We start from the raw sequence: 15610 nt of genomic DNA, 5'->3' as shown, positions 1-15610 counted from the left end.
TACCACCCACAGTCGAACGGACTAGTGGAGCGTTTCCACCATCATCTGAAGTCGGCTCTCATGGCCCGCCTGAGAGGAGCTAACTGGGCGGACGAGCTTCCCTGGGTCTTACTCGGCATCCGCACGGCGCCCAAAGACGATCTGCACACCTCGTCGGCTGAGTTAGTGTACGGCGCACCCCTGGTCGTCCCAGGAGAGTTCATACCACCCCCAAGGGGGCAAGAGGAAGAACCCGCAGCAGTCCTGGGCAGACTACGCAAGAGGCTCAGCAACCTGGCCCCCATACCCACTTCACAGCATGGGCAGAACCCGACCTGCGTACCCAAAGACCTGCAAAACTGTAAGTTCATTTTTGTACGAAGGGGCGGACATCGGGCACCGCTGCAACGGCCCTACGAGGGGCCGTTTACGGTGATCAGGAACAACGGGTCCACGTTCGTGCTGGACGTTGGGGGGAAAGAGGAGGTTTTCACGGTGGACCGACTCAAACCAGCCCATGTGGACTTGGCGCAACCGGTCGAGTTTCCGGCACCGCGGCACAGAGGCCGACCTCCCAAACAGGGTCCGGCCCAGACTGTGGACATTGGGGGGGTGTATCACCGGTTCTGGGCGAGGGGGGAGTTATGTTGTGACCCACTTCCTAGCACACTCGAACCGGCTCACGAATAGCCAGCGCGCCGGCACAAAGGCCAGGTCTGCTTCACCAACAAAAGGAAAGCCTGTGGGGGTTTGTGAGTACGTGCCCCTTACAGCATCCGTGCCCGGGGAGGGCGGGATGAGGGAGGCTTTAAAGCAAGGCTGTGAAGTTCGAATAAAATCTTCTTTAATTGCAGTTTACCGACTCTGTGTCGTTATTTTAGCGCTGCGTGTAGCACACCGCTACAATATTACCTTTCTCTTGCACCCATTTTTGTCCTAATTTGAGCGAACTAAGTTGAGTCCTAAAGGTAAGATGTAACAACTGTCTGTCCTTAAGTAATCCTTGACTTCCACCAAGTAGAGAAGTTTCATTAACTTTCCATTGCATCTGCCATGGACACCCATGGTCACCATGACAGACAGACATACTTTATTGATCCCGACATAACCCAATTTCCCTCGAGATCAGTAAAGTATGTCTGTCTGTCTGTCATGGTGTTCACGTTCCCTATGTTATGATTCCCACTTATAATTAAATCCTTAAACTTATGTTGCAATTTTCCTCCTTCCCTTTCAGTCTTTAAAAAATAATGTTAAATTTCAGTTTGAGGTATCATCCAAATGGGATTTTTTTTTGGTGACATGCCAAGTGTTATAGATTACAGAGCCTGTTTGCAATTTGTTTTAAGGATTTGTCCCATCACTTTCTATGTAGATCAAAGGTTCCAAATCTTTTCTGTGTCATGGACTGAGGGGTCCATGGACCGCAGGGAAGGGCCACACTAGACCTTGTATTGTGAAATGAGCCTGCCTCAGTGTATGAAATTTCAGTAAGCAGGAGCATTTTAGGAACATTAAACATTAATTCTGTAAGTTTGTAAGCAAACTGCCAAGGTGGTGCCGTGTATGCAGCTGTGTAGTGTACTCCGAATTGGCATTGTAACTTCCTGTTTATCTCCCTACTTCTTTCTGCACATCTCGTACAAGAAACTGGAAGTCACATCGGATATGGTTGATTGACTCTTTTGAACATTGGAAAGATTGCATTCAATCATAACGTGCTGTCATTCTACTACTGGGACCCCCTGCTCGCATGAACCACAGCAGGTTTATTCTCCACACCAGCATTACCGAGGAAGGGTCGCTGGAAGCAAGGAAGAAGAGCCAGTGTCTTGGTTCGGCTGAGATGGCGCACAAATCGGCCGCCGTTCCCTGGCATATTCCTGGCTAACGTACAGTCCCTGGACAACAAACCATGTGAGTTGAGAGCCAGAATCTCCTACCACAGCAAAACAAAGCACTGTAACATCGTATGCTTTTCCAGAAGCAGGTTGTCAGAGCAAGTACCAGACCAAGCCCTCGAACCCGTCAGGTTCTCTGTGTTCTGAGCAGACAGATCTAAAGACCTCTCTGGGAAAAGTAAAGGTGGGGGAGTATGTTTCATGGTGAACAATGGTTTGTGCGCCCCAGGTAGCGCGTGCACCCTCAAATCCCTTTGCTCCCCTGATCTGGAGTACCTTATGCTGCAGTGTTGATGCCTGTTATTATAAACAGCAGTGTATATCCCACCACAGACCGATACCAACCTGGCTGTCAATGAACTTTATGAAACCATCAATATCCATGAAACCACAAACCCAGAGGCTACTTTCATCATCATTGGAGACTTTAATCAAGCATCGCTAACCAGAGCTTATCCAAAGTTCTGCCAACACATCGAGGTGAGCACACAGGGAGGAAACATACTCGACCACTGCTATTTTCTCGTCCACAATGCCTACAAAGCACTTGTCTACCCTCCGTTTGGAAACCCTGACCATTACTCTATCTTGCTCCTACTCGCCTACAGGCAGATATTGAAACAGGAAGTGGCCATAGTGAAAACTATCCACTGCTGGTCCAACCAGTCAGATTCAATGTTACAAGACTGCTTCGATAGTGTCACGTGTGAGGTATTTTGAGCTGAGAACATCTCCAAATACACAGAAGTGATCACCAGCTTCATTCAAAAGACATTGTTCCCCAAAAATAGGTCTGAGTCTACCCAAACCAGAAGCCTTGGATAAATAGTTTAGTGTGTGTTGCTCTCAGCATGAGGGATAAAGCCTTCACCTCCGGAGACCAAGAGGAGCTCAAGAGATGTCACTGTTACATAGAGCCATCAAGGTGGCAAACGGCAACACAGGGACAAAACCCAGTCACAACTCTGCGACAACGCACAGCTTATGGCAGGACTGTACACCATCATGGACTGCAAGAGGAAATGCAGCAGGACAGCCAACATTGCTGCCTCGCTCCCAGACGACCTAAATGTTTTTCATGCTCGATTCAAGACTGAACCCTCGAGGAGAGCCGCTGATGAGACCTGCACCTTGGTCATCTCCAAGGCTGAGGTACATAGAACGTTCCAACATGTCAACAGCTGCAAGACAGCGGACCAGATGGCACCCCAGGGTGCATCCTCAAAGTGTGTGCTGAACAGCTGGCTGGTGTGTTTGTGGACATTTTTAATCTCTCCTTCTCCCAGTGTGTAGTGCCTTCCTGCTTCAAATTGTCCATCATTGATCCTCTACCTAAAATCAAGGTAGCATGCCTGAAAGATTGGTGCTCTATTGCACTCACCTCAATTATAAGCAAATGTTTTGAAAGGCTAGTTAAAGACTATATCTGCAGCATGCTATCACCCATGCTGGACCCCTAACCATTTGTCTACTGATGAAGCCGGTCTGTAGATGACGCCAGAGCCACAGTACTCCACACCATCCTCACTCACCTGGAGAAGAGGGATGCATACGTTAGAATGCTGTTCTTGGACCACAGTTCAGCATTCAACATCATAATTCCTTCCAGACTTGACAGGAAGCTCAGAGACCTCGGCCTGCACCCCACCTTGTGCAGCTGGATCCTAGATTTCCTATCAGATCGCCGATAGGTGGTAAGTATGGGCTCCCTCACCTCTACGCCTCTGAGCCTCAACACAGGTGCCCCCAGGGTTGTGTTCTGAGACCCCTTCTCCATTCGCTTCATACCCACGACTGTACTGCCACTCAGAGTTCCGATATGCTGATCAGATTCACCAGTGGCACAACTTTGATCGGCTGTATTTTCAGCAGTAATGAGACGGCCTACTGAGGAGAGGTTGACAGCCTGACACAGTGGTGCCAGGATAACAACCTCTCCTTCAATGTCCAAAAAACAAAAGAGCTTATTGTGGACCACAGGAAGAACAGAGACAGCTCAACATCAATGGGTCTGCAGTTAAGAGGGTGAGTAGTTTCAAGTTCCTCGGTATACACATCACCGATGATCTCACCTGAACTGTACACCGGCTTTGTGGCAAAAAAAAACACCACAGAGTATCTTCCACCTTGGGCGACTGAAGAAGTTCGGCATGGACCCCCAAATCCTCAAGACCTTCTATAGGGGCACCATTGAGAGCATACTGACTGGCTGTATCACCGCCTGGTATGGGAACTGCACCAGCCTTGATCGCTGGGCACTTCAGAGAGTGGTACAGACAGCCCAGCGCAACTGTGGATGTGAACTTCCCTCCACTGAGGACATTTATAGCAGCAGTTGCAGAAAGAAGGCCTGGAAGATCACTGGGGACACCCGTCACCCCAACCAGAAACTGCTTCAGCTGCTTCTGTCTGGCAAACGGTACTGCAACATTAAAGCCAGGACCGACAGGCTACGGGACAGCTTCTTTCTACAAGCTATTAGACTTATAAATTCACATGTCTGTACATTGCAATGGATTCATAATACAAACATTTTTACTCCATGTTGTAGGATGCATGTAAGATATAAATAAGTTCTAGATTCTTAAAGATAGCTGAAGTTATAGATAAGACTAGTCCTTGGGTGAAAATGCTAAAATGGTAATAAAATAATAAAATAGGAACTGAGGGAAGTAGATTAGAAGCAGTTGAAGGGCCTGCTTATCTGATGTACTCTTCTATCTTCTGTATGTTCTAATAAAGTAACAAGATTGGGTTTATTTGGAGCATATTGTTCTGATCCAGCCAAATATCTTGGCATTCACAGCTTTCAGCCTTCTGTTGGAGATCCTCCATCCTGAGGGAAACTCCTTTCTGGAGATGTGCCCATTAGATTTTAATTCCAACACAAACTTCTGTTTAAAATTTGATTTTAAGGGAAACTGACTTTGGATTATAGAAGGTTAAATTCATTTCTGTGAAAGGAAATAGTAGATTGTCACTCATATCCACTGAATGTGAAGTCTCTCAAATGTATTTATTGCTGTTACTAATGATGCTTTATTCTTATTCTTTGTGCTTAAATGGGAATGACTGTTTTGTCTGGATAGTGAGATACCAATAAAATCATTGCAGAATAGAAGCATTTTGAAATAATACATTTTTATGGAAACATAGGAAACCTACAGCACAATACAGGCCCTTTGGCCCACAAAACTGTGCCGAACAAGTCCCTACCTTAAAAATTACTAGGGTTACCCAGAGCCCTCTATTTTTCTAAGCTCCATGTACCTATCCAAAAGTCTCTTAAAAGACTCTATTGTATCCGCCTCCACCACCGTTGCTGGCAGCCCTCACGCAGTCACCACTCTCTGCGTAAAAAAAAACTTACCCCTGACATCTCCTCTGTATCTATTCCCCAGCACCTTAAACCTGTGCCCTCTTGTGGCAGCCATTTGAGCCCCGGGAAAAAGCCTCTGACTATCCACATGATCAATGCCTCTTATCATCTTATGCACCTCTATCAGGTCACCTCTCATCCTCCTTCGCTCCAGGGAGAAAAGGCTGAGTTCACTCAACCTGTTTTCATAAGACATGCTCCCCAATCCAGGCAACATCCTTGTAAATCTCCTTTCTATGGTTTCTACATCCTTCCTGTAGAGAGGCGAGCAGGACTGAGCACAGTACTCCAAGTGGGGTCTGACCAATATAGCTGCAACATTACCTCTCGGCTTCTAAATTCAATTCCACGATTGGTGAAGGCCAATGTACCATATGCCTTCTTAACCACTGAGTCAACCTGCACAGCTGCTTAGAGTGTCCTATGGATTCGGACCCAAAGATCCCTCTGATCCTCCACACTGCCAAGAAGAAGAAAGCTCTTAACACCGAGTGGAGTCATCGGGACGCTGTTGTGATGGCGTTTTTTTTATCAGGCTTTCTTACTTTTACGAGGCCAAGTTGCTAGCTCGACGCTCAACCCAGCACGGATGGAAAGGGAGCCGGCTGGATTCGAACTCGGGAGCCTTTGCTCCTAAGTCTGGCGCTGATGCCACTATGCCACCAGTGCCAAGAGTCTTACCATTAATACTATATTCTGCCATCATATTTGACCTACGAAATTGAACAACTTCACACTTATCTGTGTTGAACTCCATCTGCCACTTCTCAACCCAGTTTTGCATCCTATCAATGTCCCGCTGAAACCTCTGACAGCTCTCTACACTATCCACAACACCCCCAACCTTTGTCATCAGCAAATTTACTAGCCCATCCCTCCACTTCCTCATCCAGGTCATTTACTAAAATCACAAAGAGTAAGGGTCCCGGAACACACCACTAGTCACCGACCTCCATGTAGAATATGACCCATCCACAATCACTCTTTGCCTTCTGTGGGCAAGCCAGTTCTGGATCCACAAAGCAATATCCCCTTGAATCCTATGCTTCCTTACTTTCTCAATAAGCCTTGCATGGGGTACCTTGTCAAATGCCTTACTGAAATCCATATACACTACATCTACTGCTCCTCCTTCATCAATGTGTTTAGTCACATCTTCAAAAAATTCAATCAGGCTCGTAAGGCACGACCTGCCCTTGGCAAAGCCATGCTGACTATTCCTAATCATATTATACCTCTGCAAATGTTCATAAACCCTGCCTCTCAGGATCTTCTCCATCAACTTACCAACCACTGAGGTAAGACTTACTGTCTATAATTTCCTGGGCTATCCCTACTCCCTTTCTTGAATAAGGGAACAATATCTGCAACCCTCCAATCCTCCGGAACCTCCCCCGTCCTCATTGATGATGCAAAGGTCATCGCCAGAGCCTCAACAATCTCCTCCCTCGGCTCCCACAGTAGCCTGAGGTACATCTCATGCAGCCATTTTTATGCCGCAGATAATTCAGTTTTTCTTTCTGAGGTGAAAACTTTGTCCAGAACAACACCTCAAATCAATCTTCAATGACCTCAGAAAATCTGTGGAATGACTTTTTTCTCTTTGACAGAACAGTTCCAAATCTTCTTCATATGCATCTCCTAAATTTAGGTGCTAAGGTCCAGACTGTATAAAGTATATAATTTATTGGACTACTTTTCTGAAACAGATTCAAATGGTTAATATTATGGTTGGATTTAAGACTTGTTCATATATGATTTTTTTTAATTCATTTATCTATCAAGTCATATCTATATTGCACTAGCTAATTCTTTAGATGAGACACATGAGACTATTATTGATCTAGGACAGAGCTGTGCAAATGAGTGATAATTAAATAGTTTATAAGATTTTTAAGTGTTCACACTTCGAAAATTGTCCTGAACAGATAATATTAATACTTATTATAGTTCCTAGACGTGCTTGATTTGAACCTCTATAGGAGTGTGATAGATGGCTTGAAAAATAGGCTCGGAGCCAGGTATCCTGAACAATAATTGGTAGGCAGCACAGCCCGAACATAGCATGTCTGATAATGCAATGGTTAGAGATCTGTCTTTCCTTGTGTATTGGAGATTTCTTAAAGGAGTTTCTTAAGAAATGGATTGTTAAGAATGTGCCTTATGCCAGTTATCTGATTCCATGCAGTCAAGCCTCAGAATTATTGGCTTTTTGATCTAGCAGAATTCTTTCTCATAATCTATATTGTGCTTCCGATTGGACATTGTGTTTATAATTCTTGAAGGTCAGTCATCAGAAGTTTTTGCTGCTATGATAATAGTTGGCTCAAATCAAAGAGATTGGTTATTGATTGGGCTCACCTGAACAGTTAATAAATGAGCCTTTGAAAACGTTCTCCACAACTATCTGCGAGAAGAGAAGAGATTATCTGTTATCTCATTTCAGACATCCAGTCAATATTCACACCAGAGATTGGGAGAAAATGTGTCCTTGCATTCAAATCATAGTGTGTTGTGTTCTGCTGCCTCTTATCTCCATTGGTAGCACTCTTATTGCTTACACAGAGGTCACAGGTTCAGATCCTGCTCCAGATTCTCATGCACAAATAAGTGAGGCTGTCTCAGTGCAATACCTAAGGAATGCTGACATGTCAGAGGTGCAAGCATTCAGAGGAGCCTTTACAACGTGGCTTTATCGGTTTTCCCAGATGGACATGAATATTTGGAAGAACAGAGGCAGTTGTCGTGATGTACTGACAAATATCTGTTCCTCAGTCAACATTACTAAAATTTTCTCTGTTAAATTGCTATCTGTGGGAGTGTGTTGTGTGTAAATAGCCTGGTCTGTTTGTAATGTTGCAGTACCATGATACGTCAAAGCCTTACATTTGCTTTAAGCTTTTTTGGACATTATAAAAGATACTAGCAATTTGCACAAGAAGTGTGACAATCAAGTAGATTATCATCTCTACAAAAAAAAAATTGGCATAGACCCTTTGACCTTCATGAGTTTTTAATCAATGCACAAATAGCATTCCATCTGGATGCAATACAACTCGGTAAGGCAACTGTTCTGCCTGAGATCACGTGAAGCTGCAGAGTTGTGGGCACAGCATGTCACAGAAACCAGCCATTGCACTCTGACTACACAACTTGCTTCCTCAATAAATCAGATAACATAATCAAAGACCCCATCGACCCCAGACATTCTCTCGTTTCTCCCTACCGTCGGAGAGAAGGAACAAAAGCCTGAAAACGGCTCAAGGACAACCTCTATCCCACTGTGGTGAGGTTATTGAATGGTCTCCTAGTATGATAAGATGGACTCTTAACCTCACAATCTACATTGTAATGGTCTGTCGCCTTATTGCCTGCTTGTACTCTACATTCCCTGTAACGGTGATACCTAATTCTGCACTCTGTTATTATTTTTAATTGTACTGCCTCATTGCACTATTGAAATGATCTGTCTGGATGGTATGAAGAACAATTTTTTACTATACCTCAGTGCATGTGACAATATAAACCAATTTACCAACTTATTAATCAGCAATTATTTTTTTACCCAAAAGATTGGACTCTATGGCCTGTTTAGCATGGGTGACCCTACCAAGGGCCAAAGCATAAAACCCTGACTCCAGCCAACTTAGCCCTCTGGGTCATTGAGGCACACAAGCCTCCAAACCCTATGTGGCCATCTTGGAGGTGTCTGCAATGAACAAAGCTCGAATTTGAACACTTGCTTTGATTTCAGCCATGGAACAAGTAGAAAATTGTGGATGTTGTCCACTCGTCGGGTTAAATGTGCAGCTGCCTCAGCGCCGAGCTTCCAGGCTCTCAGGTGTCGTCTGCATCGTATCAAAGTGCCTGCTTTGATTTCCTTCAGGTGGTACCGTTTCTTCTCGTATCCTGAAAGATGAACTGGTAGCTGATTGGCTTCTGTAAATTACTGTTTAATAAGTTAGTAACAAAGTGTCAAAAACAGACTTGATGGCTTGGTGTGAGAGAGAATAAGTTGTCCATACAGCAAACATGAGGAAATCTGCAGATGCTGGAAATTCAAACAACACACACAAAATGCTGGTGGAACACAGCAGGCCAGGCAGCATCTATAAGAAGAAGCACTGTCGACGTTTTGGGCCGAGACCCTTGAGACCTCCTGACGAAGGGTCTCGGCCCGAAACGTCGACAGTGCTTCTCCTTATAGATGCTGCCTGGCCTGCTGTGTTCCACCAGCATTTTGTGTAAGTTGTACATAGAACAGTGCAGCATTTTACAGGCCCTTTGGCCCCCAAAGTTGTTCCAACCTTTTAACCTACGCTGAGATCGATCTAATGTTTCCCTTCCCCACAGCCATCCATCCATTTTTTTTTTCAATTTTGTGCCTGTCTGATAGTTTCTCAAATCTCCCTGTATGACCACCCTTGGAGGTTGTCATGGCTTGATGGGCCGAATTATCATTTTTTTGTATTTTTATAATAAGGTAGCTTATTATGTTATTGTTAGTTTTCACCTTGATTGTGTTTATGCTGCAGAACAAGTTAACTTCTTGAACTTAGAATGAGCTAAATTTGCAAGGAAATTTGACCTTATTAACTTGTGGAAGAAGACCATTTGATCCATTCAGTTTATGCCGGCTTCCATTTGAAGAATCTGCAGAGAAATCATTCTGATAACTTATGACCTATTCTTTCACACATGTCCATCCACCCCTTAGAAATTTTCAGCAGAATGGTAGCCAATTAACCTATCAGCATGTTCCTGGGATGTGGGAGGAAGCTAGAGCACCCCTGGGAAATTCCTGCAATCACAGAGGAAAAATACAGAGAGCACCAAGGTCGGGGTTGTAGCCCAGTTACTGGAGCAGTGTACCAGCAGCACTAACTGCTGCTGATTTGTGTGGTCATTGCTGGCATTTGAGGACTTTCACTCGTGTATGTGCTGACAATCTCAACTTGCTAACAACTATTTGCTGGCAATTTCCCATCTTCACTCTGACACTGGTGTCCTAAAGACCTCCAACAGCTGAGCAGGATTTACACGGAGCAGCCTATAATGTACAGGAGTCCAATTGTTCACGTGCCAATCTGTTAAATTAGTTTTGGTTAATGGTGTATATATAATAGAAGCATACTGTATATTTGAATTAATAACTAATTAGCTTCGTTTCAAAATGCTTTCCCTAATTAATATATAAGAGGACAACTTGTTGATTTGCTTTTGGGAGTCTGGTTATGCAATTTTTCAAGTGCATCAATTTTGCTGTAGTTATGGTTGTAGCCTCTGGCTGCTTAGCTTGTGAGACTGAAGGTCCAGATATGTGTCACTGAAGGATAATATCAAAATAAGGAATGCTTTTCATGTAGCTTAAATTTACTTTGATGTTCTGCCTGAAATTATCCTCTTTTTGGCAACTCAGTTATGTTGTAAAAGTAATGCCAAATTGACAAACCTTTTGCCCCTTAAAGATTAATCTGGGGGTCATTACCTAAGTGAATTTTGTTGAATTGTCCTAATAGCAAGTTTGCTAAATTTTGGGGTGGTGACCCAGTGTAGTAATATGGCTCACGACAATTCAAATCACTTTTCTGTTTAAGATTTAAAGCTGTCTTACTGTCAGCATCCACCTTACTGTGAACCCTCATTAATTACTACAACTTCCCCTTCTCTTACTCCCCACTCCTTCACCTCACTGCTGTGCTTTCAATGCACATGTTGAAGCATTCATAGTGTAACAGTCCAACTTGCAACTGTTTAGAAATTCTCTCGCAAGATACAGTGCTGATTGAACCATAAAACCAAGGCTCATCTAAAAACTAACCAGAGCCTCCTGGATTCCCTTTGGTGTGTTCTGTCTACCACTTCAAAGTACTGAATCTCTTGTCTGATTCAATATTGCTGTTCGATGGACGGAGCTAAAAATGGGTGCACGTCCTCAATGTCAGACCACAGAACATGGGAGCAGAATTAGGCCAATCGGCTCCACAATTTAATCATGGTTGATTTATTATCCCTCTCAACCCCATTCCTCTGCCTTCTCCCCTTAACCTTTCACATCCTTACTAATCAAGAACCTTTCAATCTCTGTTTTAAATATACTGAAAAACTTGGCCTCCACAGCAATCTGTAGCAATGAATTCTACAGATTCACCACTCTCTGGCTAAAGGAATGTTACCTCATCTCTGTTTGAAAGGGATGTCCTTCAATTCTGAAGCTCTGTCCTAGACTTCACCACTATCGGAAACATCCTCTCCATGTTCTCTCTGTTTAGGCTTTTCAACATTCAATAGGTTTCAATGAGATTCTCCCTCTTTCTTCTGAACTCCAGCAAGTACAGTCCCAGAGCCATCAAAGGCTCCTCATATGTTAACGGTTTTATTCCTGAGATTGTTCTTGTGAATCTTCTCTGGACCCTGTTCAGTTAAGTGAGTGTGTCAGTGGTGACTGATCAGAAGAGGGAAAGTTAAGGTCAGTTTATTGTATTTTTAGGAGCTGAAGCATTATTAAGTCTAGGTTTTTAGTGCAAGATGAGCTATGTTTGAGAATTCAATGGCCACCAGTCAACTAGCCACAGGAAACATGCAGCTTTTGAGTGGCACTTTCAGATTTGCATCATTGTATCTGTGGTCATGGGGTATTATCCTAGGAGGATTTGCAGAAGGAAAATTCAAAATACCATAGAGCTGTTATATGTCACTTCTAAGTTCAAAGTAAATTTATTATCAAAGTTCATATACGTCATTGTAAACAACCCTCAGATTTATTTTCTTGTGGGTATATACAGTAAATCCAAGAAACACAATAGAATCGATAAAAAACTGCAACCAACAAGATGGACAAACAACCAATGTTTAAAAGACAACAAAATGTAGAACTACAAAAGGAAAAAACAATAAATAGATAAGCAATAAATATTAAGAACATGAGATGAAGAGTCCCTTGAAAGTGGTTATAGGAACAGTTCAGTGATGGGGCAATGAAGTTATCCCCTGTGGTTCAAGAGCCTGATGGTTGAGTGTAATAACTGTTCCTGAAGCTGGTGGTGTGAGTCCTGAGAGTCCTGTACGTACTTCCTGATGGCAGCAACGAGAAGAGAGCATGTCCCAGGTGGTGGTGGTCATTGATGGATACTGTTCCTTTGTGATAACGCTCTGTGTAGATGTGCTCAATGGTGGGGAGGGCTTTAACTGAAAAGATCAGCTGAAATTTTCAGCATGGGTTACTAATGGAATATCTATTGAGTATACTTCTGTTGTACTACCTTGAATTCTTACTGTATTAAATCAGTAATCACTAATTTCACTTGAGATGTTAAATATAGTAACAAGGTTTTGCAAACTAAAGGTACGGTTGAGAATCAGTCATCCTCTTAATTAATTGTAACTTTTGTTTCCTGTAGCCCCAGAATGCTACCCAGGGGGACATGAAGTTCTCTGGAACCCCTCCCGCAGCATTCACTTCGATTCTACTGAGCTCCAGCAGTCTGCAATCCAAGACCTCATATGTGATCATTCACTGACACCAGGATGGTATCGCTTCATGATTCGAGACAAGCCAGCAGAAGTACCAACAAACTGCATAGAAGTTAGTAATATGTGCAACATTTGTATGTTTTAAATTTAACTCAACTTAATGAAATGAACTGAGTGCCAGAGCTATGAACAATCTAGTCTCTTCGAGTCAATTAAACTCTAAACATGTAAATTAACAGAATTTATAATGGATGGCACAGTAGCATAGCTGTCAGCATGAACCCCAGTAACTGGGGTTCAATTCTCACCACTGTCTGTCAGGAGTCTGTACATTTTTCCCACGACCACGTGGGTTTCCTCCAGGTGTTTCGGTTTCCATCAGCGTTCCGAAGATGTATGGATTAGTAGGTTAACTGGACACCTATAGGTGTAACTGGACAGTGTGGGTTCATTGGGCCTGAAGGGCTTGTTACTGTGCTGTATCTCTAAATGAAAAACAACTACTAATAATGATTTTTTTGGACCATTCGCACATATGACCTTTCTAATGATGTTTCTTCTCAGATGAATAAGTGTGGCACACAAGCTCCTGTTTGGCTTTCTCTTGATGGTTCCAACTCATTGCCTCGCCATGGTGAGATAAGGAAATTAACGGCCTGCGCTACATGGCAGTTCTCAGGCAGCACCCGAGACTGTTGCTTATTTCGGATCCCCGTCTCTGTAAGGAACTGTGGAGCCTTCTTTGTCTATTACCTTCAACCTACTCAGGGATGCATGGGTTACTGTGCAACTGAAGGTTAGCAGATAAATTACCATTTCATAATAGCATATTAGAATGGAAAATTCCATGTTTGAGGACTTTACTTATTAGAATGCCCATGTTAGAGGGATACCATTCAATGAACAGCTAACTAACTTATGAAGCAATGTTCTGTAAGTAAATCAAGGATTTGTTTCACAAAGCATACCTTTGTTGAAAGTGTGGAAGAATATTATGTTTGGCATTTAGTTAAGTAAATTCATCAAGGCAGACTGCATCCACTAGATCGGGGATTCAAAACTTGGGGTCCACAGGCCCCTTGCTTAATGGTAGGGGTCCATAGCATAAAAAGGCTGGGAACCTTTATACTAGATGGTATAAAATTAAGCTGCTAGCTCAAACTTTGCCTTTAATTTAACATCCAATCAAGGGCATACCACTCACTTTATAGCGACAAATTATCCGAGTTCAATTATGGCATATCAAAGCTATCTCATGTTATCTGTTCAGCAGTATACCAATATAAACTCAACTATTTACTCTGAGGTGCACAAAGTACTGAATGAATGATCTTTTGTCTTGGTGAATGTAAAATATCCACAGCCCTATTGGATGAAGGTAATTAATTGAGTGAATTAATAAGCAATAAATGTTACAAAGGCAGTTAAGTTATATCACAGAAATTCAGCATTAGTGATAAGCTAATTAGTAATGTATGGTTAAAATCGGTGCCTAGGGCTGATATAAAATTGGTAAGATTAATTTAAATTTAAACTCTGGAGATAGTGAACAATTCAACACCATTAGATAACCAATCTGTTGAACTGATTAAAGTTGAAGCATTTGGAGTAAGTAGTGCTGCTGGAACAGACTGACTGTAGTTGGGATGTGTTCCCAAGAATGAGGGTGCTGGTGGAGCTGGTGGTAATAGGGGCCATAAACAGATACCCAGCCGAAGGCACGACTGCACAAAGAATCTAATTTAAGTCCCCGTGTGCACTTAAAAAATCACTGCCCTTCACTGCCTTCCGCTGACAAAGTGATGAACCTCAGACAGCAGATGAGTTTTCCATCTTTCTGGATGCAAGGTATCCAGCCTTTCTTGCTGGTACTTCTCTCACTGGTTACCCTCACTGCCAGTGCAAGAGGTAGTTGATTTCCAAGTAATGCAAATGTATTTGGTGATGTACCTTTTTGTTGAGCTTGGAGTTGGCAAGTCGCAGTCGTAAAATTAGAAGGTTTACTTGATGTTGACTCAATATTTCTGATCTTGTGAAAATATTGTAGCTACTAACATAATGTCTTCTTCTTCGGCTGTCCATCAATTTTGATGTTGACTGTGCTGAGAGTTTAGTCCCTGCAGGCATGTCACACCATCCAGAAACTCTACTCCAAAACAACTTGCTCAGTACTAAGACAGACGGTGTTGTGCCCCCACCATACAGTTTTTCTGGGCTTCCAAATCTGATGCTAAGTGGTACACAGGAGTGTTACAGACTTAGCGGAAAAGGAAGCTGCCGCGCAGTGACAACTAACTAGTCTAGTGATGTCATCCGTTGACCAGCACTCCGGTTCCTCCACATGCCACCAAGGTCGTTGTACCATTGACCATTTTGGATTCATCTGCCACAGACACCATCAGACGCCCTGCTGCCGGCGTCCTCGTTTGGTGCAGCCTTTGCCTGAAGAGGCATAACCTACAAAGTAGCAAAGGCATACTTACCTCCCTGACTCAGCCAGCCACGATCCTACTACTAGATCTAGTCTAGTAGTGTACCGATGGTACATCAACTTCTCGGCTAGGTTAGACCTTCCAGAGAACGAATCTCTGCCGTGTTTCGCTAGTGCTCGGCCAGTTTCACTCCTACACCACGATGAGGCACCAAGGTAGGATTTTGTAGGAGACTAAAATAATGATTTGGTAGTTAGTGCTACTACTACTTGGCTCCAGTGACTTCAAGTGCTGTTTATTGGGAGTCTGCATGTTTGCCCTGTGTACCGCTTTGTGTTGTAGCCAAAAATTTCCACTTTATCTGACCACAAGACTTTATTCCACATCTTTACAGTATCACCTTAGTGACACTTTGTAAAGATTTTACAGGCAAGGAGATATAAATT

The 15610-nt window shown here is 43.2% G+C and overlaps 1 protein-coding gene across 1 annotated transcript in view; it reads left to right on the top strand.

Moving 5' to 3' along the window:
• The window catches only part of LOC140714540 (von Willebrand factor D and EGF domain-containing protein), a 308836-nt gene that overhangs the window by 40647 nt on the left and 252579 nt on the right, over positions 1 to 15610 (top strand). The window contains exons 2-3 of the mRNA XM_073025817.1: positions 12660 to 12844; positions 13297 to 13528. Coding sequence (XP_072881918.1) covers positions 12660 to 12844; positions 13297 to 13528 — 417 coding nt within the window. The remainder of the gene's footprint in view (positions 1 to 12659; positions 12845 to 13296; positions 13529 to 15610) is intronic.

Source organism: Hemitrygon akajei, chromosome 2 (assembly GCF_048418815.1).
Source record: "Hemitrygon akajei chromosome 2, sHemAka1.3, whole genome shotgun sequence".
Classification (NCBI taxonomy): domain Eukaryota; kingdom Metazoa; phylum Chordata; class Chondrichthyes; order Myliobatiformes; family Dasyatidae; genus Hemitrygon; species Hemitrygon akajei.
Note: the sequence above shows the minus strand (reverse complement) of the source record. Positions and strands in the feature narration are given on the sequence as shown.